Raw genomic sequence first — 23,607 nt, forward strand, 5'->3', positions numbered from 1 at the left:
TTTAGACCCTCTATTTGCCCTTGAGGGTGGCCCTGAGGGTCAGCCTGTTTTCCTGCTTTTAAATGCTGTGGCTGGGACAGAAAGATCAGGTCCCTGGGACTTGGGCATTTTCACTCTACCAAGGTGGTCACATGGCTCTGGTTCAATGTCAGGGAGGACAGGGGGGCTCTTGCACCATGTCCCTTAGCCTGCAGCTTGTTCCTCTTTCGGAGGAACCTTGAGGAGGCGGGAGAACCTGTGGCCAGGCTGTCTAGCCGTGTGATTCTGGCCAGAGCCTCGGTTTGTTCATCTGTAAAGAGGGATAAGAGTGCCGAGTTCCAAAGCCTGCAGCGTGTGTCAGAGTCCTTAGCCCAGTGCCCGGCACCTAATCTGGCGTGGTTACTGCGCCTCCACGGCGGTTTTGCCCGTCTGTCTAATTGCTGCTGCTTATTTACTCTGCTCTTCAGCAGTTACATGGTTCCCGCCGTGGAGATTCCCATTGCAACCTTCCCACCCCCTACCCCTGCCCGCCCCAGATTACAAATATTTGACAACCAAATCAACAAAACGAAACCAAAATTAAAACAATAGAGTAACTAAAAAGTCTGGTGGTTGGGCCTGAAAAAGACTGGCTGATGTGAGTTCCTTATTTCGTTTCCCTGTCCCCAGGCGACATGGTGATGTGTGTTAAGTGGGCTTTTAAGTTTAATGAGCACACGCCGTGTACTTCCATCCCACTCCACTGCCTTTTTTTTTTTTTTAAATTTATTTTAATTCCCCTCCCCTCCCCCGGTTGTCTGTTTTCTGTGTCTCTTTGCTGCGTCTTGTTTCTTTGTCCGCTTCTGTTTTCGTCAGCGGCACGGGAAGTGTGGGTGGCGCCATTCCTCGGCAGGCTGCTCCCTCCTTCGCGCTGGGCGGCTCTCCTTATGGGTGCACTCCTTGCGCATGGGGCTCCCCTATGCGGGGGACACCCCTGTGTGGCACGGCACTCCTTGCGCGCATCAGCACTGCGCATGGGCCAGCTCCACGCGGGTCAAGGAGGCCCGGGGCTTGAACCGCGGGCCTCCCATACTCCACTGCCTTAACCGTGTGGCGAGCCCAGGTTCCACACCCACACACCCTGCACCTGTGCTTCCCTGAGCCGGGGACGGGCTCGGGGCTCCTTCAGGCAGTGACCCCGTGCCTCTGCCAGTCAAGGCAGATTGAAGAGCCCAAGGAATCCATTTCACACGTTCAAGTTCTGAGCGAAGTTCTGCTTGAGAAACCTACTTTAAAATCTCTGAAACCTGCACACGTGTGTGTGCACATTTATTTGTCCTTAAAATACACATGCCCCTTGACCCAGTAATTTCACTCCAAGAATGTAACCGAAGGAACTAATTGAGCAAGAATACAAAGATTTCTACAGAAGGCTGTTCCTTGTAACCTAGGGTCCAAAAATTGGGAATAGGTTGAATAAATGATTTGTCTATGAAATTTAATTCTACAGAGCCATTAAGTCTGATGCTATGGAAATTATATAACTTGGGAAAATATGTATGATATGCTGTTTAAGAAGTATGTATGGTTATGTGTATATAAAATTCTGGAAATTAGAGTGACTGTATCTGGGAAAAAATCTCTGAAATAGAGGATATAAAGAAAATTACTTTTGTTCTCCATAAAATGCATGAACAAAATGTCTTACTCTTAATTAAATTCTTAAAAAAATCTATGCGACCCACCTGGAAGAAACTATAAAACTACTGGCTTAGTAAAAAGGATTTGGGCAGACTAAAATTAAATAAAATTAAATAAATAAAAGGATATGGACAGATGGAAAAAATGCACTATAAAAATGAAACAAAAAATATGGAAGAAAAGATCGGTATATATTTCACTGTAAGAAGGGGAAGAATATGTTATGCATAAAGGCAACAGCAAACATTTAGGAAAAACTCAAAATGTATCAAAGGCAAAAGGGAAAAGGCAGCCAACTCAATGGAAGAAAATACTTGGAAATCACCTATCCAATAAGGGTTTAATATCCATGACATATAAACAGGTCCTACAATCCACTAATAAAAAGACAACCTGATTAAAAAATGGGCAAAAGACTTAATAGACATTTGTCCAAAGAAGAAATAGAATGACAAAAAAAAAACCCAAAAAACCAAACATGAAAAAATGTTCAACCTCACTAGCAATTAGGAAATGCAATTCAAAGCCACGAGTTAATCATTTCATACCTATTAGAATGGCCGCTATTAAAAAGACAGAACTACAAGTGTCGGAGAGGATGTGGAGAGATGGGAACACTTAGTCACTGTTGGTGGGAATGTAGAATGGTACAGCCACTGTGGAGGACTGGCAGCTCCTATGGAAATGAAGTAGAGACTTGTCATGTGAAGCCAGCAATACCACTACCAGGTATATATCCAGAAGAACTATGAACAGACGTCCACACACTGATGTTCATAGCAGCGTTATTCACGATTACCAAAAGTTGGAAACAACCGAAGTGTCCATCAACCAATGAATGGGTAAACAAGTTGTGGTCTATACGTATGATTGAATATTATTCAGCGGTAAGAAATGAAGTCGTGAAGCATATGACAACATGGATGAGCTTGGAGGACATGATGTTGAGTGCAGCAAGCCAGACACAAAAGGACAAATATTGAGTGATTTCACTATTCTGAACTAATTATATTGTGCAAACTCATGGAATTAATAATTAGAATATGGGTCATCAGAAAATAGACTGGAAAGCTGAGGTTTAATCTGTGCAGAATTGGTAAAAAGGTAGTTTGTAAATCTCTAGAAATGAATAGAAATGGTGAAAGCACATCATAGCAGTGTTACTGTATGAGTATGATAGTGGTTGAAAGGGAAAGTCTAAGAACCTGTATATAAGGAAAGCTAGGGAAAGTCTAAGAACCTGTATATAAGGAAAGCTAAATAATGTAAAATGGGACTTTGTAGCACAGGGAACCCTCATCTGAAAAATGAGTATGGGTAACATTGTATATGTAAGACTGTTTCTCTTTGAAACAGAACAAATGCATGTTAATGGTACAATATGGTAATATCAGGGAGATATTTGGGCAAAAGTACAATCAAAGCAAACTATGGGCATAGTGTACAGTAATATATTAATAATAGTACATCATGGTAAAGAAAAAAAAGAAATTATGCTTAGTGAAAGAAACTAGATAAGATTCTACATATTGCTTGACTCCATCTATACAAAATATAAATACAAATAAGTTAGAGAGATGGAAATAGAATAGCAAATAGCAGTTACACATGGCAGGGATTGAGAGGTGACTACCAAGGGGTAGATTTTTATTTTTGAAGTAACGAAAGCACTCCAGTATTGATTGGAGTGATGAGTGCACAACTCTGTGATTTTACCAAATGCCGTTGCTTGTACACTTTGGGTGGATTGTCTGCTTTATGAATACATTTCAATAAAATTTATTTAAGAAAAAAGACTGGAAGGAAATTCATATTGGCTTTTTTAGTGGTAGAGTTATTGGTGCTTTTCCCCCTATATTTTCCAATTTTTTTTTTGTCTTTAGGTATCATTTTTTTTCACTTCTAATTATCTTTTACTTAAGGATAAAATAAAAAATAAGGTATGAAGTACATACAATCCATATGCATATATTTATTGCAAATACTTAAAATTCTTATGTAAAATGATATCTCTATATTTGTGAAAAAATACGACTTTTTAAATGGTATTGGCACCAACTCTTCTGTACATATCTTCAGTTCCAAGGCAAAAAGACACAAAAGTTTAGCATTTGGGGAGCTCAACTGGTTGAGTGCCTGTTTCCCACGTACAAGGTCCCAGGTTTGATCCCTGGTACCTCCTAAAAACAAACAAATGAAAAACCAACTCTCACTGGGGAGTGGATGTAGCTCAGTGGTTGAGTACCTGTTTCCCGTGTTTGAGGTCCTGGGTTCAATTCCTGGTACCTTCTTAAAAAAAAAAGTTTAGCATTTACCAAACTCATCTGTAGGTATCACTCTTTTAATTAGAGGAAAACAAATGCATTTCAGAAAAATGAAATTTAGTTAAAACCAAGACCAAATCACTAAACCTTAAACTTGCAAAATTTATGAAGAGCTGTGAAGCTGGCCAGTGTGGGTCCATGGGCAAACTGACTTCTACGTGCTTCTGTGCTGTTAACTTCCACTTAGAGCAGTGAATTACAAACTTTAATAGCCTCACTCCAGAATTTTAAAGTGTTTACCATGGGAAGGAAAGCAAGCAGATCTCAGTCCATTAAGGAAAATGAAACCTTTGTAACTTCATAAAGTGATGCCCTTTGAGCCTTTTTTATGGCCCGGGGATGTTAGCTCTTTCTCCCACCATCTTACTCTTCAGGTCTTCAGTTCACAAAAAAAGAGAGATCCTTCCACTTCAAGGAAGCAGATGGTCTTCTGTTCCCTACTTTTGTAGAGGTTCATCTAACTCAGAATGTTCCGATAGAACGTACTACAGATCCAGTGGAATTGTTTCCTCTATCTGCCCTTTCCTGTATGGTTGGTATCCACTAGCCACCTGGGGCCGCTGAGCCCTTGAAATGTGGTTTGTGTGACTGTGGAGCAGAATTTTTCATTTTTAAAAATTCCGGTTAATTTAAGTAGCCACAGATGGCTAGTGGCTTCTGTCTTCAGTAGCACAGCACTTAAGGCCTTCTCTGTGCCCCTGTTTTTTCTCTGCCTCCCATATTGGAAGCACAATTGGAAAGGAGAAGTGGTCAGAGCTTGGGTAAGGGCAACTGTTTGCTTTTCTCCCTTCTAAGGGCACCCTATCTCTGATGATTGTCCTTATCTGTTTGCATAGCTTCTCCCACTTCCCTTTTTTGGGTAAAAAGAATTATTTGTACTAAAGATCATTATGACTAGAATACCAGGAAGAAGATCCTGGGAATTTGTTTAACTATATTGCATCTTGTCTCCCATCAACTTCCCAGGAAAGGAGCAGAGCCTGCTGAATGTCTATCTAGAAATCACATTTGCATTTTAAAATACTTCTGCTCAGGGGAGTTGGCACAGTGCACTGGTGTCCTCTCTTAGCGAGAGGCCCCTGTAGTTGCCCAAGACCATGCTTTGGGAACCCCTGATTTCATGGGACCTTCTTTGCTTCTGCCTGGAGAGGAAAAGGAGTGTTGCCCCTCACTGCCACCCACTTGGCTTTTTAGATTTTGCCCCCATGGTCAGGCTGGCCTTTGGAGACTGCTCTGCCTCCTTGGCCTCTGCTAGCTTTTTGTACCGGAATGCCCGTGGCCTGAGCTTCCAAGCATCCCTCGGGTGGCCCCTTTCCTGAAGTGGTTGAGCTGGCAAGAAGGAAGGCAGGGAGTTGTGGCTTGGGGGCTGACTGAAAACCCTGGATTACTGTGAGTGCAGTTTATGCTAATGGGTGTTAGCGGCCTTAGGTGTTAACTGTCCCTTCAGCATAATCACAGGTGTGAGGCTGCCCATCCACAAAATCCTCTTTATTCTTCAGCCCTCTTTATAGATTCGCTGGTGTTCCATTTTGAAGTTAGCAATCAAAGGTGACTGCTTCATAGGCAAATGACGGAATAGAAGATACAACATTGTATCTGACAATGAGATTGATAGAATCTCAAAAAATGCCTGCAAATCAACAAGAAGCAAAGTAATGACCCTCAGAGAAAAATGGGTGAAGGATATGAACAGCCAATTTGAAGAATAGAAGAGCAGAAAATGTCAATTTATATCTACTAGGCTGCTGAAAACTGGGAAGCTGTAGGAACCTTCATTGTAGCCATGTGGCTATAAATCTGTCATTACTTAGTAAATGCAGTATTTGCCTATGATTCAACAATTCCATTCCTGCATATGTTCCAAAGACATTCTCACAGAAGGTCATGGGGGTATATATGGAAAAGTTCACTGTAGCATTATAAATCATGATGGGGAGTTGAAAGCAGGGGTGTCCATGGTGGGGGAAAGTGGATAGATAAAAATCTGTTGGATGCCCAGTGGTTAGGGCGTCTGTCAACCACTTGGGAGGTCCGTGGTTCAAACCCCAGGCCTCCTTAACCCGTGTGGAGCTGGTCCATGCGCAGTGCTGATGCGCACAAGGAGTGCCCTGCCACGCAGGGGTGTCCCCCGCGTAGGGGAGCCCCATGCACAAGGAGTGCGCCCCATAAGGAGAGCCGCCCAGCGGGAAAGAAAGTGCAGCCTGCCCAGCAGTGGCGCCGCACACACGGAGAGCTGACACAGCAAGATGACGCAACCAAAAGAAACACTGATTCCTGTGCCGCTGACAACAGAAGCGGACGAAGAACGCTCAGCAAATGGACACAGAGAACAGACAACCGGGGCTGGGGGGAGGGGAGAGAAATAAATAAATAAATCTTAAAAAAAAAATCTGTTGGACATAAACCATAGAGAATTCTGCAAAAGATAGATGAGACTGTTAAAAGAAGGAACAATCTTAACATGATGCTAAAAGAAAAAAAGAAGAAAATACTTTACCCAATAGCATTTAGATAACTTTAAAAAATGCATGCATCCTCATATACTGTTGGTGGAAATGTAAAATGGTGCCGCTGCTGTAGAAAACAGTTTGGCATGTCCTCAGAAAGTTAAGTATAGAATTACCATATGACCCGGCGATCCCAATTTTGGGTATTTACCCCAAAGAATTGAAAGCAGGGGCTTGGGTAGATGTTTGTACACCAGTGTTCATAGCAGCATTATTCAAAGTAGCCAAAAAGTGGAAGGAAACAAAACAAAACAAAGGTAACTGCTTTGAATTGCCCCCCCACAAGAGACTCGGTTTTCTAGAATGGTGTTAAAATACAAGACAAAGGTGGCTTATTTTTGTGAAGATCTCCCCCATCACAAGAAACATGGCTGCTAAAACACTTCTTGGCAGTAAGATACTCTGTCCTTTCTGGTAAGATTCTCAGCTGTGCAGCCATGTCGGGGAGTTTCTAGCAGGGTGGCCAAGGCACGTCCTGTACCTGGGGCACGCCATGACTTTCTGATCATCTTTGGCCATGGTTTCCCCTGCCTCACGGTTATTTTGACAGTGGTTTGAATAAATGATTTAAGTGGAAGACAGCATTTAATGAGCACTAATTAGTGCTAAGTACTTAACCCTTTCAAGGTTTCCAGGTGAGGAAATGGAGACTTCAGAGGGGACATGTCTCTGGTACCCACTTGACTGGCTCTTTCCCAGCCAAGAGTCCGTGCTCTTGATTTCTATGCTCATCTGCCTCACTGCTCATCTCCCTTTTGTGTGCCCGTAGCTGTTTGACCACATCGCCGAATGCCTGGCTAACTTCATGGAGAAACTACAAATCAAGGACAAGAAGCTCCCCTTGGGTTTCACCTTCTCCTTCCCCTGCCACCAGACTAAACTAGACGAGGTAAGATGGGTTCTTCAGGAACTCGCCTCAACTAAGTGTTGTGATGAAGATGCTGGGGAGCTCATGTCTTTGGGTGGCCGATGTTGGTCGACGTGAGGGTAAAGGCATGTTCTGACAGTTGCATGACTTGCTCTGTCCTGCAGGAGTCATCCGTTTAATCTCCTTTACTGGTCCCTGATGGGGCCCAGGTTTCGAGGCTGGCCAGCCAGGAAGCAACAGGCCAGTGCAGTCCTGAGTTGAGCCTAGCCCGGTGGCAGTGGCCTGAGCCAATGGCTTCTTGCTTCAGGAGTGTCATCTGAGGAGCGGGCATCGACGCTCTTTTCTTGGTCCTTTTCCAGAGTTTCCTGGTCTCGTGGACCAAGGGGTTCAAGTCCAGCGGCGTGGAGGGCAGAGACGTGGTGACTCTGATCCGGGAGGCCATCCGCAGGAGAGGGGTACGTGGTGGCGTGCACGGCGGCGTCAGCGGGGCCGGTGCACGGGGCCTGCCGGGTCTTCTCCATCTCCCGGGTCCTCTCTCAAGTCTTTCCCTGTCTGCCCTTAACATTGGCAGGAGGAACTTTTACGGCTCTTCTAAGGAGAGAGTGCCTTTCTTTCTTCCCCTGCTCTGCTTGTACGTGGTCAGATGCCTTTGGGGTTTTCAGATGACCCCAGTGGATAAATATTCTTAGCCCTGGTGCCAAAAAAATTCCTTTTAGTCAGTCCTTAACCTGAAGAAGACTTGAAGGTCACTGTTGAGTGAGGAGGTAGGGACAACGTTGACTTCAGGATGAAATGGCAGAGAGGACAAGATTCAGCTCCTATCACAGGAGGAGCTATTGGGAGGAAGGAAGAGAAAGAGGAGAAGACAGGAGTGTCTGCTCAGTGCAGTGATGGCTCCAAACAGGACTTCAGGGGCAAGTGTCAGGAACTCAGGGATGTCCTCCACGGGTACGTCCACAGAGCTGGACCCAGGCCTCGGCTCTCACGGCCTCTGGTTCTGAACGGGCGGCCCGCAGACGCTGCTGGGTGCTGTGCTGCTCTTTCTCTCCACCTCGCGGGGGTGGACAGTCAGGGCGCTCCCTCTCATCCCCCCCCAGGACTTCGAGATTGACATTGTGGCCGTGGTGAATGACACGGTGGGGACCATGATGACGTGCGGCTACGACGACCAGAACTGTGAGATCGGTCTCATCGTGGGTGAGTGGGCGCCGGCCAGTGGGTGGGGGTGGAGGGCGAGGAGGGATCCGTGGCCTGGCCGTTCCTTTGTCCATGGGAAGATAAACGGTGCATTCTCCTTGGGAGGCTGGGATGCACGGGAAATTCTGCCAACCTCCCCCTTCCAGAAGCTTCTGTGACGGGGACGAGGGGTGGGAAGAAAGTGCTCCGTGCCTATGAGGGCCGCGGGCAGGTCATGCCCTGTCGAGGGGTGCTCCGTTTGCTTGAGGAGCGGATCATGCCTGAAGGTTTCTGGGGGTCTGCAGTGGAGGTCCCGGCCATTGGGGGGGGCAGAGGTTGGAACAGGTGGGTCCTGAGCAGCCCCTTGCTTTGCCAGGCACGGGCAGCAACGCCTGCTACATGGAGGAGATGCGCCACATCGGCACGGTGGAGGGCGACGAGGGGCGCATGTGCATCAACATGGAGTGGGGCGCCTTCGGGGACGACGGCACGCTCAACGACGTTCGCACCGAGTTTGACCGGGAGATCGACATGGGCTCGCTGAACCCGGGGAAGCAACTGTGAGCAGCTGTTCCCACCCCCCACCCCCGTGGGTGGGTGGGGGCGTGTGACCAGGGTCCCGGGCTGGTTCTTGTGCTTTTCTCTACAGTCTTACACCCCCAGAGCAGGGCGGAGAAGGACCCTTACTGGTTCTGGGAACGTTGCAGTGGTTACATATATTGTGACTCCAGGTTGCCAGGGGGGACCTAAAAAGAGAGAGCAAGGAGCAGTCGTTTTGGAAGGGTCATGTGCAGGGTCTAACCGAGTAGCCCCACTCTTTCTATCTCCTATTTGTAAATTGCCTGTAGAAATAGTTTAGGAACCACATAAGAAAAGCCAGGTTAAGCTGGTGAAGATGAGGGGTTCTGAAATCTCCTGTAGAAGCTGCCACCCTCTCTACTGCCCAGGGGACAAGGCTATGGCAAATTGGCCTCTAATTACGACTCAGACACTCTGAGCGAGGCTGGAATTTTTATCAATGCACAATAAATTGATTTATTTTACATAAAAGGAAAAACTGGCCATTCATGAAAAATCCAGTAGAGAACAGTTCTTGTGCTTTAAGTTGGGGCTCAAAAGCAGAAGCTGCTTATTAGTGAAACCTCAGTAGAAAGACACTTTTAAAAGAACACATTTGGCATGAAAGCTCTGATATAAATTCCGTAATGAAATATTTACCATGCCATTTTATCCGTAGAAAAAACCTTGGCCTCCTTCCCTGGACCCTGTAGTTGGGGGGTGGTGGGGGTGGATTGGGGCTCCCTCTCGCCCTCTGAATGCTATACCCATACATAGCACAATGAGTATGTGCTCTACTCAGAGCATTTTGGACTCTAAATGCTATCCTCTCCAGCCTGGCCAGACTTGAGGTTTAGTAACTTTTGACTCTTACCAAACATTCTTTCACTCCCACAAACATTTGCCACATGTTGCTGTTGAAGATCTTGAAACGGGTTGCCGCAAGCTCTGAAGACAATTGCAGAACATTTTGAGCAATGCAGCACCTCTGTGTGTCGTCTTATTCTTCTCCAGCCTGAGTTTTAGGAAAGGCTTTTGCTTAGCCCTCCGCTTGGAGAGGAGACATCCAAGCCTGTGGAGCAGGTCAGCGGTGGCCAGCCTTTTTCTTTACAGGGAGAGTTCTTGCTAATTCAAAGCATGGCTTGCTTAAGTCAACGGTTTCCCTCACGTGTTGAGACGTGAGTCTGTTTACTTGTAACTTTCTTAGGAAGGTACTGGTCACTGGTGGTGGCTGCCTCGGGTGGTGAGAGGTGTGTGCCAGCCTCCATTCCTGACCCACACCCACCCAAAGCAGTCCGAGGAGCCGTACGCCCTTCGAGGTGTTAAAAGACAAAATTGCCAGCTGGGCCCTGTCAGCACCCCACTGGCTGATCCTTAGACAAAAAAAGGTTGGGGGACAGACACCGACTTGTTCCTGGTAGCCCTGAAGACATTACAGCCCCCCCCCCCCACTTTATCTATTTCTAGATAAAGTATTAGTTTTAAAACTATTTAAAAATACTTCCAATGTTAAAAATGGTTTTAAAAACTGGAATAAAAATTTACAGAACCATCCACACTTCAGAGCCCAACTGTCCTTGCTCCCCCGTCTCCCAAAGAACTAGCTTTGTGACGTGTTCAGGTGGGAAAAAAATGCCAAGGCAGATATGCCAGTGTCTAAGCCGCCCTGTTTAAGCAGGGCTGCTGGTGCTGGTGCCCAAACATTTTAAATGCACCCTCTGCTCATGTGGCTGGTGGGTAAACACTTTAAATGCACCCTCTGCGCATGTGGCCATGCCAAAACACTTTAACTACACCCTTCGTTCACGCAGCTGGTGCTGGTGCCTAAAGACTTTAAATACACCCTCTGCTCTTGTGGCTGGTGCCTAAAGACTTTAAATACACCCTCTGTTCATGTAGCTGGTGCTGGTACCTAAACACTTTATTATTATTATTTTTTAATTTCTCTCCCCTTTTCCCCCTCCCCTAGTTGTCTGCTCTCTGTGTCCACTTCCATCCTTATCAGCGGCACCGGATCTGTGTTTTCTTTTTTTGTTAAGTCATCTTCCTTGTGTCAGCTCTCTGTGTGTGCTGCACCATTCCTGGGAAGGCTGCACTTTCTTTTCGCACTGGGCGGCTCTCCTTACGGGGTGCACTCCTTGCGCGTGGGGCTCCCCTATGCGGGGGACACCCCTGTGTGGCAGGGCACTCCTTGCGCACATCAGCACTGCACATGGGCCAGCTGCACACGGGTCAAGGAGGCTCAGGGTTTGAACTGCGGACCTCCCATGTAGTAGGTGGATGCCCTAACCACTGGGCCAAGTCTGCTTCCCCTAAACACTTGAAATACACCCACTGCTCTTGTGGTTGGTGCTGGTGCCTAAACATTTTGTTTCTTATTTTATTTTTTTTGGTATCAGGGCCGGGGTTTGAACCCGTGACCTCGTATGTGGTCTCATTCCTCACTGGTGTGAGCTACACTGGCTCCAGCTAAACATTTTAAACATACCCTCTGCTCAGGCAGTTTGCCAGCTCTCCCTTTAGCTCTGACTCTGCAGGACGTGGCCATGGGGCCTTGGTTCCTTTGAAGATTGCACGGTGTGAAGGCCGAGTCCCTTCCGTGCTCCGGCTCTGAGCCTCCTCTCCCTGACAGCCCATTCTAGTTAGTTTGGCAGGCCCAGGTTGCCTCCCCTCTAGCCTTTCTGAAATAACAAAAAATGGGCCTCTTGGCCAAATAGAACTGCCAAGGCATGGTTTCCCCTGTCACCTATTCCTAGCCAGAAAAACAGATTCTACAGCAAAACAGTGTCACCTAGTGGTGACTCAAATAAAATACCCACTGCCCTCTGCGTTCTGCAGGAACGTCCCACGTCTCACCCCCAGATTCCGGGCACCCTTTGACTTTTAGAGACCCTTCTCCTCTGTCCCAACTGCCCTTCTAATCTTGCCCCATCACGTCCTGCTCTGGGTTGTTTATTTTCACACTGTTTTCTCTGGGGGGTGGGGGGAGCTGGGCCTCTCCCCCAATTTAAGCAGATTGACCTGTTCGTCTTATAAGTAAATATTGGGGTTCTGCATAGGATTTAAACTTTTTTTTTATTGTGGTAATGTACAGACAACATAACATATCCCATTTCAACTACTTTCAGGTGTACAATTCAGTGGGGTGTACAATTCAGTGGTGTTATAGCCCCAATATTGTATTACCATCATCACCATCCTTTACCACAACTTTTCCATCACCCCAAACAGAAATTCTGTCCCCATTAAACAGTAATTCCCTATTCCCCACCCTGCCCCTTCTCCTAGTTCCCTGTCCTTTTCTTTCTGACTCTAACAATTTCTGTATTCTAGTTATTTCATATCAGTGAGATTATAGAATATTTGTCCTTTTGTGTCTGGCTTATTTTGCTCAACACAGCACCTTCGAGGTTCAGCCATGTAGCATCTACATAGGATTTTATTTTTAAAAAGTATTTCTTAGCTAGAAAAAATGTTTTAAAAATCACTGCTCTACAAGTAACTTTAAAAATCAGGCTGTTCCAGAAGGTTCCGCACTCCCTGGGTATTTAGCTTGGCTGCCGAGAGGCCCAGTCTCTGTGGCCCCAAGGCCCACCCACTCTGCACAGACCACCCCAGGCCCCCCGACACTGCCAGCCCCCCGAGCTCTTCTCCCCCCATCTCATTCCTCGCCTGCGCTGTGCAAGTTAACCCTTAACTTTGCTCCAGCCTCCAACATTTGTTGATGTGACACACGAGCTCTTTTCTTTCTGTATCTCCCTGCAGATTTGAGAAGATGATCAGTGGGATGTACATGGGGGAAATCGTGAGGCTTATCCTGGTGAAGATGGCCAAGGAGGATCTGCTCTTTGGGGGGAAGCTCACCCCGGAGCTCCTGATCACGGGGCGCTTCGAGACCAAAGATGTTTCAGATATTGAAGGGTAAGCTTCCAGCTCTGCCGCCTGCCTGCTCCCTGGGTCCTCGGGAGGGTGGCCAGGTGGTTAGGGAAGGAGGAGAGGGCACCAGCCCTTGACCCTTCAACTGTAGACCACAAGAAGGCCTCTTGCCTTCCCAGACAGTGACCGATAGCAAAGCCGCACACGGCGCGGGGCACCCCCGGCCCCAGATGCAGGGACGCGGCTGTTGCGCTCGGGTCGCTGCCTGCGGCGGAGGGTTTGGTCACGGGCCCTGGCACTGGACTATGCTTCAGTGCCCGATGCTCCCAGGGAGCCCTGTGGTCACTCGTTTGCCTCTCCCTCCTTTTCCTACTGGCTGTTCTCAAAGACGACTCTGGTCTGTCCCCGGTTTCATAAAAGGAAAACAGGTCCTGGGTTGAAGAGACTTACCATCGAGGTCAGATTCCCAGAGCTGAGGGTGGTTTTCACAGACGGGCAGGGTGGTGTGGGCATGGCCTGGTGTTTGTTTTTCAACGACCACTACCCAAAGAGCTGGACCTGGTTTTCTGTTCTTGAGAGCTTCTCCTGGAAGGCTGGAGCTTCTCCTGGAGGCTGAGCTGCTCCTGGAAGGCTGAGCTCCTATTGTAGACTGAGTGGTCCTAATGCTTTAGGGATCAGTGGGGAGAGAGGCAGTGGTTTTGTTGCTTCTGGAAGCAGCAAGACAGTTCAAATGATAGACTTTGCCTGGTTACTTGCTAACCCCCTGAGGGGAGGTATGTCCTCAGATTGGGAGGCATTTAGCACCCCTAAGAAATGCTGAGGTCAGGGCTCCAGCTGTACTCCTCCTCAGACGCGTGTTACAGCAGCGCCCTCGCTGCTGGGAAGGGCCCACCAACCAGCCCTTCAGAGTAGCACTGGGCCCTCACCCCTCGTGTCCTTCTCACCCGGTGAACCAGAGGCTGATGATCTGTGATGCCCAGGGGAGGAGTGGGGGGAGACTCGTGACTGTGTCATGTGGGGGAGATGGTGGGGGGGGGTAGATTCCTGTGTCATGGGGGGAAGTTGGTAGGGAGGAGGGGGTGAGATTCCTGTGTCATGGGGGAGAGATGGTAGGGAGGAGGGGGTGAGATTCCTGTGTCATGGGGGAGAGATGGTAGGGAGGAGGGGGGGGTAGATTCCTGTGTCATGGGGGGAAGTTGGTAGGGAGGAGGGGGTGAGATTCCTGTGTCATGGGGGGAAGATAACCGACTATGTCATGGTGGGGATGGTGGGGACCATGTTTAGGTCCTGAGGTTCAGAGACTCTCTTTCTCCCGCTCTCATCCCCCAAAAAGCAAACATACTCAACACACACACAACTGGGTGTGTAGCACCAAGCCAGGGCCTGTCATCACATAGCACATGCATAAGAAATATTAGTTGTTTTAAATAGGGAAAATATTCATAGAAGGGCACCTGGAGGGGCAGGCTGCGGCTGCTCTGTGTGTGTGTGTGTGTGTGTGTGTAAGTGGGTGTGTCGCCTGGGAGAGGAGCCTGGGGTCTGGCCATGTTGCATTTCGCCTCCTCCCTGTTGTCCTGCCACCGCGGTGGGCCGAGCAGCGCACTGGGTGCCCCCTCGGGAGACGGGTGGTCGGGAGCCGAGGGCCTCCCGCCAGCCTCGTGCCCAGGCGCCCCCTTCCCGCCTCCGCAGGGAGAAGGATGGCATCCGCAAGGCCCGCGAGGTCCTGACGCGCCTGGGCCTGGCCCCGTCGCAGGAGGACTGTGTGGCCACCCACCGCATCTGCCAGATCGTGTCCACGCGCTCGGCCAGCCTGTGCGCGGCCTCGCTGGCGGCCGTGCTGCGGCGCCTCAAGGAGAACAAGAACGAGGAGCGGCTGCGCTCCACCATCGGGGTGGACGGCTCCGTCTACAAGAAGCACCCCCAGTGAGTCGGCGGTCCGGGGGGCATGACGGGCTCCGAGCTGCTGGGGACCCTGACGTGCTTGCGGCTCGGCCCCGTTTTGCATTCCGGGGCTGCGGTGGGCCGTGGGTTTGAGGGTCCTTGTAAACGACCAAGAGCCTGGCTGGGCAGGGGGGCCCTGGGAGGTGCCTCATGGCGTGGCAGGAGGTGGCGCTGCAGAGCTCCCCCTGCCGCTAGGCCCCCTTTTTGGCACCCCTTCCACGGGAGTTAGTGTTTCTCTTTCCACTCTGCGTGGGCTCTCGGGTGGTCCCCGCCCCTCGGGTGCTGAGTTTTCCGCTGCTGGCCGCCAGCCCCTTTGGCTCACCTCCGTGTTCAATTGACCCTGCCTGCGAGTTTTGACCCCCAGGCTCCTATGCACCCAAATATTAGAATTTCCCCTGGAGCCTGGACAAAGTCCCCTTTCCCTCATCTGAGCGCCTTTTTATTTTTAAAGATTTATTTTTTATTTATTTGTCCCTTTCCCCCCCCATTGTCTGCTCTCTGTCAACGTTCACTGTGTGTTCTTCTGTGTCTGCTTCTTTTCTCAGCAGCACCGGGAATCTGTGTTTCTTTTTGTTGCATCATCTTACTGTGTCAGCTCTCTGTGTGGGCGGCGCCATTCCTGGGCAGGCTGCACTTTCTTTCGCGCTGGGCGCCTCCTTACGGGGAGCACTCCTTGCACATGGGGCTCCGCTACGTGGGGACACCCCTGCGTGGCATGGCACTCCTTGTGCGCATCAGCACTGTGCGTGGGCCAGCTCTACATGGGTCAGGAGGCCCGGGGTTTGAACCCTGGATCTCCCCTGTGGTAGGCAGATGCTCTTCGTTGAGCCACATCCGCTTCCCGTCATCTGGGCGCCTTTGTTAACGTAATTGGCCAATGCGGAAGGTGCCAGCCCCGGGATAGCCCGGCCTCCCGGCCCAGTGCTGCAGACACGTTCACGTTCTCACGCATCACCCGGGGATGGTTAAGGAGGCAGGTTCCGGCGCAGAAGGCCTGGTGGAGCCTGGAAGCTGGGTTTCTATCAACCCTGGTGCTGCCACCGCCGCCGGCCCAGCGCCACCCTTGGAGGAGCCAGGCCCCAGGGACCCTGGCTCAGAGAGGCCACCGCCGAGCCTGTTGTCTCTAGCGGCACAGCCATCGTTGGGGTCATTGGCAGAAACTGTCCCAAAAGAGGAAAGTCTGGAAGACGAGGAATTCTCCTTTTTCTAGTTGGGGCCGGGCAGAAAGGCTCTCTAATGAAATGTGAGCAGGAGGTGGCATTCTTGGGTCACTCCGGTGCAAGGAAGCCAGCGGCGCCCGTGGCAGAAGGAGCCGTGGCCTGCAACTGGCGAGGGAAGGTCTGTGTAACTTCAGGCTGGGGAGAGTGGCTTCTGAGAAGGGTCTTTTCCTTACACGGGGGCGAAGACCCCAGCCAGAGCCGTCACGGTCGACTATCTGGACTTTGCTCGGGACCCCGTCCTTGGGAAGGACAGGGAACGGGTGTCCGGGCCAGCGTCTGCTCCTGCGGGGCCCTCCCGCATTGGGGTCAAAGCAAGCGACCCCGTCCCCTTACCCCCCCAACGGGTGAACCCCCATCTCCTCCCATCCCGGCAACTGCAGCTTCGCCAAGCGTCTCCACAAGACCGTGCGGCGCCTGGTGCCCGACTGCGACGTCCGCTTCCTCCGCTCCGAGGACGGCAGCGGCAAGGGGGCGGCGATGGTGACCGCCGTGGCCTACCGGCTGGCTGACCAGCACCGAGCCCGCCAGGAGACCCTGGAGTCCCTGCAGCTGAGCCACGAGCAGCTGCTGGAGGTGAAGAGGAGGATGAAGGTGGAGATGGAGCGGGGCCTGAGCAAGGAGACGCACCCCAGCGCCCCCGTCAAGATGCTGCCCACCTACGTGTGCGCCACCCCCGACGGCACAGGTACGTGGCGGGGTGCTCACGCGCCCTCCGTTCTGGGGCTGATGCCCTGGGGGGACTCCCTGAGCCTGGGCTTTGGGCACTTGGACAAGAAGGTGCCTTACGGGGAGTTCGAGTGCTCCGTCAGCTCGGCCGAGGCAGTCCCCCACTAAAATTTGAAAAATGGGGAGCTGCTGTGGCTCAAGCAGTTGAGCTCCCACCTCCCACACGGGAGGTCCCGGGTTCGGTTTCCGGTACCTCCTGGAAAAACAAAAACAAGCAAACTGAATGAGAAAAAAGAAAGCCACTTAGGGAAGCCAATGTGGCTCAGCGATTGAGTGCTGGCTTCCCACATATGAGGTCCCGGATTGGGGAAAAAAAAATTGAACAATAATTGTCAGTGCTCAGAATACTGGCTAAATACTAGTACTTTTCTAAGCACGTTTGCTTCATCTTTGTTGATTGTTCACAAAGATTAAATGCTAGTTTTATTTATTAACAAACTGGTATGTTTGGCAGAAATCAGAGGCACGGAGATGTTAAGAAACCTGCGTAAGGTCACACAGCCAGAAAATGTCAGCACTGGGATTCAAGCCCAGGAATTGTAGTTCCAGAGCCAGCTCTTTTACAATGACCAAATTGGTATGGGTCCAGGAATTGTAGGCTCTGGTCTACAGGCCAAATCCAGCCCATCACCCATTTTTATAAATAAAGTTTTATCGGTACACAGCCGTGTTCATTCATGTGCCTCTCTTTGTGACTGGTGCACACACATAACTGCCACAGAGGCAAGTTATTGCAACCAACACTGTTTGACTAAGAGGTTTACTCTCCAGCCCTTTATAGAAGAAGATTGCTAATCGATGGGTACATCTTCCAACATAAGGAATTTCTCCCAATTTAGAGAATAACGGCCTGTGAGCAGGCCGGGCAGTTAGGTCCGTACAGCTTCTAGAGTTGACCCTGGGATTTGGATCCCACTCTGCTCTGTTCTGGTGTGTGACCCTGCACAGAGTTGACCCTGGGATTTGGATCCCACTCTGCTCTGTTCTGGTGTGTGACCCTGCATAAGCGACTCAACGTAGCTTCGGGGAGCGAGAGGTTTCAGTTATCCACAAAAGGGTTAAGTGCCTGACCCCTTGTCACTACCCAGCAGATTGGGGGTGGGAGGTGTTGCTCGATTTTGTTTCATTTCCTGAAAGAGTTGGGACCTGCTGTTCCGTGTCGATTCTAGAACCTAGTATTAGGTGGCATTTGGTGGAGAGTGAGTGGAGTACGTGAAAATCTCAGCGCGACGCTCCCAGCACTCCCTGTGTGGGCAGAGCTCACTTGCCCTCAGCTCGTGTGAGAATCACTGAGGACTGGCGGTGGGCCCGGGATGCAGCCCGTTAGGGGCGATCACAGCCCCTCACCCCGGAGGCGGTCAGGGCTCCAGGGAGAGCCCCCCCCCCAGCAGCAGAAGGTGCTGTAGACGCTGACACTCGCAGCCGTGCTGTGGTGACACCCCAAGTCATCACCTTCCCGGGTTTATTTCCCAGAAAAAGGCGACTTCCTGGCCTTGGACCTCGGGGGAACGAATTTCCGGGTCCTGCTGGTGCGCGTGCGCAACGGGAAGCGGCGCGGCGTGGAGATGCACAACAAGATCTACTCCATCCCGCAGGAGGTCATGCACGGCACGGGCGACGAGGTGAGGCCGCCGGCGCCCGGGAGCCCGGTCCTGCCCGGCCCGCGGCCCTCAGGCTTGTGCCTGAGCTCACCTCGCTCCTGGGGGGAGGCCTGGGGCCAGGGGACTGGACGCAGCCGGCCCCAGGGCCCCGCTCAGCACCCTCGCCTCTGCCTGCAGCTCTTCGACCACATCGTGCAGTGCATCGCCGACTTCCTGGAGTACATGGGCATGAAGGGCGTGTCACTGCCGCTGGGTTTCACCTTCTCCTTCCCCTGCCAGCAGAACAGCCTGGACCAGGTAATGGCACCCCCCGGGGGCCGCTCCCGGGGGCTTTATTGACTAGCGAGGACCTGGAGTTTGGAGCAGGGGAGAAAGTTGAGCTGAGAGGAGAGGAGGAAGGGCACGTGTGACCAGTGGGGAGGTGGCCCGGCTCAAACAGTCTTTGGGACGACGATGATGATGGTGACACTAAAATCCAAATATCAGCAGCTGGCAAGAGTTTTGAGCACCTGTGCTATGCCAGAGGCTCTGCTAGACTTCCAGGGAGCATTATTTCATTTAGTCCTCACAGCAACCATAGACAGTAGGTGTTGGTATATCCATTTTACAGAAAGGCAAATAGGGTCTACAGGGGCACCAAGGACCCTGCCCCAGACCACCTAGCTTGAGGGAGTGGCCGAGGCATGATGTGAGTTCAGGTTTGCTATCAGCTGGGCTGACACTCTTTTTTTTCCCTCTTTTCTATCTGGTTGCATCACCGTATTTTTGGTGTGTTGTTGCACTGCACGGGGGCCATGCAGGTCTGGGATGACTTTTTTCTTTTTTTTACCGGGAGGTACCGGGAATCAAACCCAGGACCTCCATATGGTAAACGGGAGCTCAGTTGCTTGAGCCACAGCCGCTTCCCAGGGCTGACCCTTGATTCTCCTCTCCCGCTCCCCAGGCCCTGGCTTTCATTCCATCTCCTGTTGTCTGGCTGCCCTGGCTCTCGCCTGGTCTCGCCTTTGGTTTTCTTTCTCTGTCGACTTTGTGTGGGTGAATGCAGCAGGGGCTGTTGGCCTGGCACTCCCAGATGAGCCGGAGGATGGGGCTGTTGAGAAGTGGGGGGTAGAGCCTGGGAGGAGATGCTCGGGCTTGGAACTGCGTCAAGACTTGGTGTATGAGACGTCAGAATAGGCTTACAGTTGTTCCTCCATTTCTCAATCACATTTAGAAGCTACACGCAGGCTACGTGTGTGCCCCGGATGGAGCTGCCAGGTTCCAGAAAGGCATGGTTCCTGCTCTGAGATGCTTTCAGATAAACGGGGCTGGTGAAATAGCCTCAGGGAAGTAATTGCCGCTGTTGGGAATGTGGCACGGCGAGACGCGGAGGCCCAGGGGTCGTGCCGTGGGCTTTTAACTGGAGAGTGTATCCCTGGAGCAATCAGGACTCCGTGGAGGTGGTCAGGCCTGGCCAGTGTGGAGAAGGACACAGGTAGATTTAGCTCGGCCTGAACAGATGGGCCCACCCCAGTGATGGAGAGAGGCCAGCACTTCCCTGGAGCACGAACCCCTCCAGTCGCTCTACTGAGTTTCATAAATGCCTCCTGCTCTTCCTCCTCTGAGAAGTGAATTGACCTCATCAACTGTGTTTCCCAGCACCCGTTAACATTTGCTGGGACACGCTTTGGGGAATGCGGGGTTGGGGAAGGTGGCCGGGCTCCAGGGACCTTAACTGCCGCCCTGCGCCTGCGGTTCTCGATCGAGTCCAGGCCACTCCACCGCGCCCGGCTCCAGCTCACGCACAAGTGGCACCTGCTTGTTGGCGTCTCTCAGTTCCTTATACGGTCCCTTTTCCCCTGCTTGGGGCAGAAGCCTGGCTGGGTCGCTGTCTGCCACCATCGGGGGCAGCCTTCCTCCAGCTGGGCCCTCGGGCTTCCTTCTGCCTCGGCAGGGCGGGAGGGGGCGTCCACCAAGGGGGCGGGGAGTTGGGGACTTCTGAGGGACTTGAGAATGGAAGATTCCCACAAGCTCTTAATTTCTTACCTGCCTGCCTTTCTCCTGTTCCTGCCTGCAGGGATGTGTCCCCCACTCACCTGCAGTCAGCCAGCATGTGCTCTTCTGTTTAGGCTTTTTTTTTTTTAAGGAGGTACCAGGGATTGAACCTGGGACCTTGTAAATGTGAAGCAGGGACTCAGCCACAGAGCTACACCTGCCCCCCATGCTTAGGTTTTATCTTGAAGCACATGACTTCTCCCAGGGCCCTGGGGAAGCATCCAACTCCCTGGATTGGGACTTTCTATCATTGGTGGCTTTAAAAAAAATATATATATATCAATATATGAAACTTTATAAAACAATCCAGAAGGATTTTTAAATATTTATTTACCTATTTTGGACACCAGTCAGGCCACGGAGGCATAGAGAATAGGCTCCTTTCCCTTGGTTCTCACAAAACGTGCTTCTCCGGGGGGACAGGCTAACGCTTCAGTTGCCCCCATGTACCTTTCCCTTTGGCTTCTCTCTTTTTCTGATCGTTTGCCTTCATGCGTTTCTGGAAGCTGTCTTGGCTCCTCGAATGCTTCCAAATTAATCCCCTTGGTGAGAATCTTGCCCTTGTTTGTTTACCAGAAGACGACAGCAGGCTGGGAAACTGCAGACCCTTCTGCTTTGCCGTGTTCACGTCTGTGGGCATTCCTTCCAGAATAGTATCCGTTCCTGGGATGGCTCAATATTACCTTTCTTGTAGATTCCCACATATGTGGCCAAAGGAATAACTCCGTGTTTCCTTTGTTGTCATCTTGCTGGCTTACTTCAAGATGGTGGTTCTGGCCAAAAGGTTTGGTGGCCTTTTTGCTTCAAGCTTTTCCTGTGTCTGAGCACATTATTTTTTACAGTGTCAGCAGATGAGGTTTTCAAAGCCTTCGCATTTGCATTGGCTTAGCAAAGGGAATTATCAAACATGTGGATAAATATTTATGTAACGTTTAACAAAAAGACATTAGAAACAAGCTAATCTTCCAAACAGTTGGGAAAGAGCTAAATAAATTATGAGCCATTCATTGCCTGTTATCAGCTGCTAGTTTGTTGGAAGAGATTTTAGTGGCATGGTCAAAAATTCTGGGGTATGACTGGAAAAACTTCTCCCTAAGATAATATAATCTGTTACGGAGAAATACAAAAATAGAGATTAAGAAGATTATAGACATAACCCTTTGGTTTATATCCTTCCAGACTTTACCTACTAAAATCTTTTTATTACTATTTTTTTAACAAATCAATTTCATTGATACATATTAATAAAGCATACAATTCATCCAAACTGTATAATCACTGGTATTTGGTATAAATCACATAGTTGTGCATTTATCACCTCAGTCATCATTAGAGCATTCTCATTATTTCAGTAATAATAATCAAACAAACTAGCAAGAAATCTCTTCACCCCTTGATCTCTCTCTGCTTCCCCTGCTGTACATAGCTGCTATTTCTGGCTGTTCTTGCACAATTATTTATTTATGAAGCGAGATGTATTTGTATACCATACCCTACAAAAAAATCTTTTTCAACAGACACTATCTCACCTAGTTTTTCATGGCAACAAATTTATATCTCTCTCTGTTTATTGGGTAGCCATTTCTGAATTATAAGATGCCAGGCCATCTTACTTGATTTCATTCTGTAGTTTCTAAGGTTTTACAAGAAGCATGTGATATAAATCAAGAGCAAATAACATTGAAGACGGGCTCTGTACATTGGCCCTGGTGGGGTCACCCTGTCGATGGGAAGCAGCAGGTGCCGGGGAGGACGTTGAGCCCCTGGGCTAGTTCCCCCAGCTGGGGCCTCTGCTTGTCTTGTTACTAAATACTGTGGCTTGAACTTTCTTACACTTGAAAGTGCCAACTACAAAATTTTGTCAGAGACGAGAAGCTCCCTTTGATTGTTAGAGGGAGGCAGGCACGTGCTTGTCTGGATGGAGGCGGCAAATCGGGAGCCCGCGGGGGCTGCACCGCAAGGGAAAAGCGCAGGGCACTTGGCTCCCAGGAGGGGCCCGAGTGGTGGAGCGGGCAGGCCTGGGGGTGAGTCCTGCTCCGCCCCTGCCGGCGGGAGGCCTGGGGCAGGTATCCTCTCCCAGGGCAGGTTCCTCGGGAGCCCCCGTGGTCACGATAAACGTGTAAAAGCTTGCTGTGAGGAGGAAATGATGTAACACGCTTGATGAGCTTGGCTCAGTACCTGGTACCTAGTAGGTTCTCAATAAATCAGTGCGATTGGTCACTACGGGGAACTCACTAGCGAAGGCAACTGAACCTGTCATTTTATCTTATCCGTTGGAAGACTTCCAACAACAGATTTCTGTAATACATGTAGGGCTTTCTTCTTGGTAATTTGGGTAGTTTGCATCTCTCAAGGGTTTTCCTAATACTTCCTTGTCATTCTGTTGTCCTACCTGAGGGGCCCTTAGGGGATGCCCTCCCTTTTCATTCCTGGTTTATGGGTACTCGCTCTTGGGTGTCCCCCCTGGGAGGTGTGAGCTAAAGCACAGCCGGGCGCCTGGGAACGGCCCCGGGGCCCGTCGTGCTATCCTTATCCACCATCGTGTGTGGTTTTTAGAGCATCCTTCTCAAGTGGACAAAGGGCTTCAAGGCGTCCGGCTGCGAGGGCGAGGATGTGGTCACCCTGCTGAAGGAAGCGATTCACCGGCGAGAGGTGGGGACTGCGTGGCCTGGGGCCCCGTGCTAGCTCCTCCCATGCCCCAAATGGTTGTGTGTGCAGAGAGCAGGGGAAAGCCCAGAGCCTTTGCACCGACCGGGAGAAGAGTTAACTGAGCCGCTTGGCTGTGTGCTAAGCCCTGTTCTCGGCTCTCGGGTTTTGGTAGTGACCCCAACGAAGGCTTGGCCCACGTGGAGCTTACATCCTGTGAACAAATCCCCCCAGGAGCCCGTGCCAGGTGCTAGTAAGAGCTCTGAAACTTAGGGGCGAGGAGACTAGAGAGAGTGAGCGGGCAGGAGAGGGCCACTTTCAGATAGTGCAACCACGGAAGGCCTCCCAGAGGTGACATTTGAGCAGAGACCTGACCCACATTTTATGTACCAAATCGTCCTCCCCGGGAGCGTCTGGAAAGAGAACGGGTCAGGGTTCAGGTTGTAGACTGGGAATCTGCTTCCGCCCGCT

The 23,607-nt window shown here is 50.4% G+C and overlaps 1 protein-coding gene across 3 annotated transcripts in view; it reads left to right on the forward strand.

The window, feature by feature from the left end:
* The window catches only part of HK2 (hexokinase 2), a 68,898-nt gene that overhangs the window by 36,248 nt on the left and 9,043 nt on the right, over positions 1–23,607 (forward strand). For all 3 annotated transcript variants that reach the window (XM_004464337.4, XM_071208937.1, XM_071208936.1), the window contains exons 4-13: positions 7,260–7,379; positions 7,718–7,813; positions 8,456–8,555; positions 8,911–9,094; positions 12,858–13,013; positions 14,658–14,891; positions 16,510–16,814; positions 18,329–18,477; positions 18,634–18,753; positions 23,047–23,142. In XM_004464337.4, the coding sequence (XP_004464394.1) occupies positions 7,260–7,379; positions 7,718–7,813; positions 8,456–8,555; positions 8,911–9,094; positions 12,858–13,013; positions 14,658–14,891; positions 16,510–16,814; positions 18,329–18,477; positions 18,634–18,753; positions 23,047–23,142 (1,560 nt within the window). The remainder of the gene's footprint in view (positions 1–7,259; positions 7,380–7,717; positions 7,814–8,455; positions 8,556–8,910; positions 9,095–12,857; positions 13,014–14,657; positions 14,892–16,509; positions 16,815–18,328; positions 18,478–18,633; positions 18,754–23,046; positions 23,143–23,607) is intronic.

This window comes from Dasypus novemcinctus, chromosome 17, assembly GCF_030445035.2.
Source record: "Dasypus novemcinctus isolate mDasNov1 chromosome 17, mDasNov1.1.hap2, whole genome shotgun sequence".
NCBI classification, from domain to species: domain Eukaryota; kingdom Metazoa; phylum Chordata; class Mammalia; order Cingulata; family Dasypodidae; genus Dasypus; species Dasypus novemcinctus.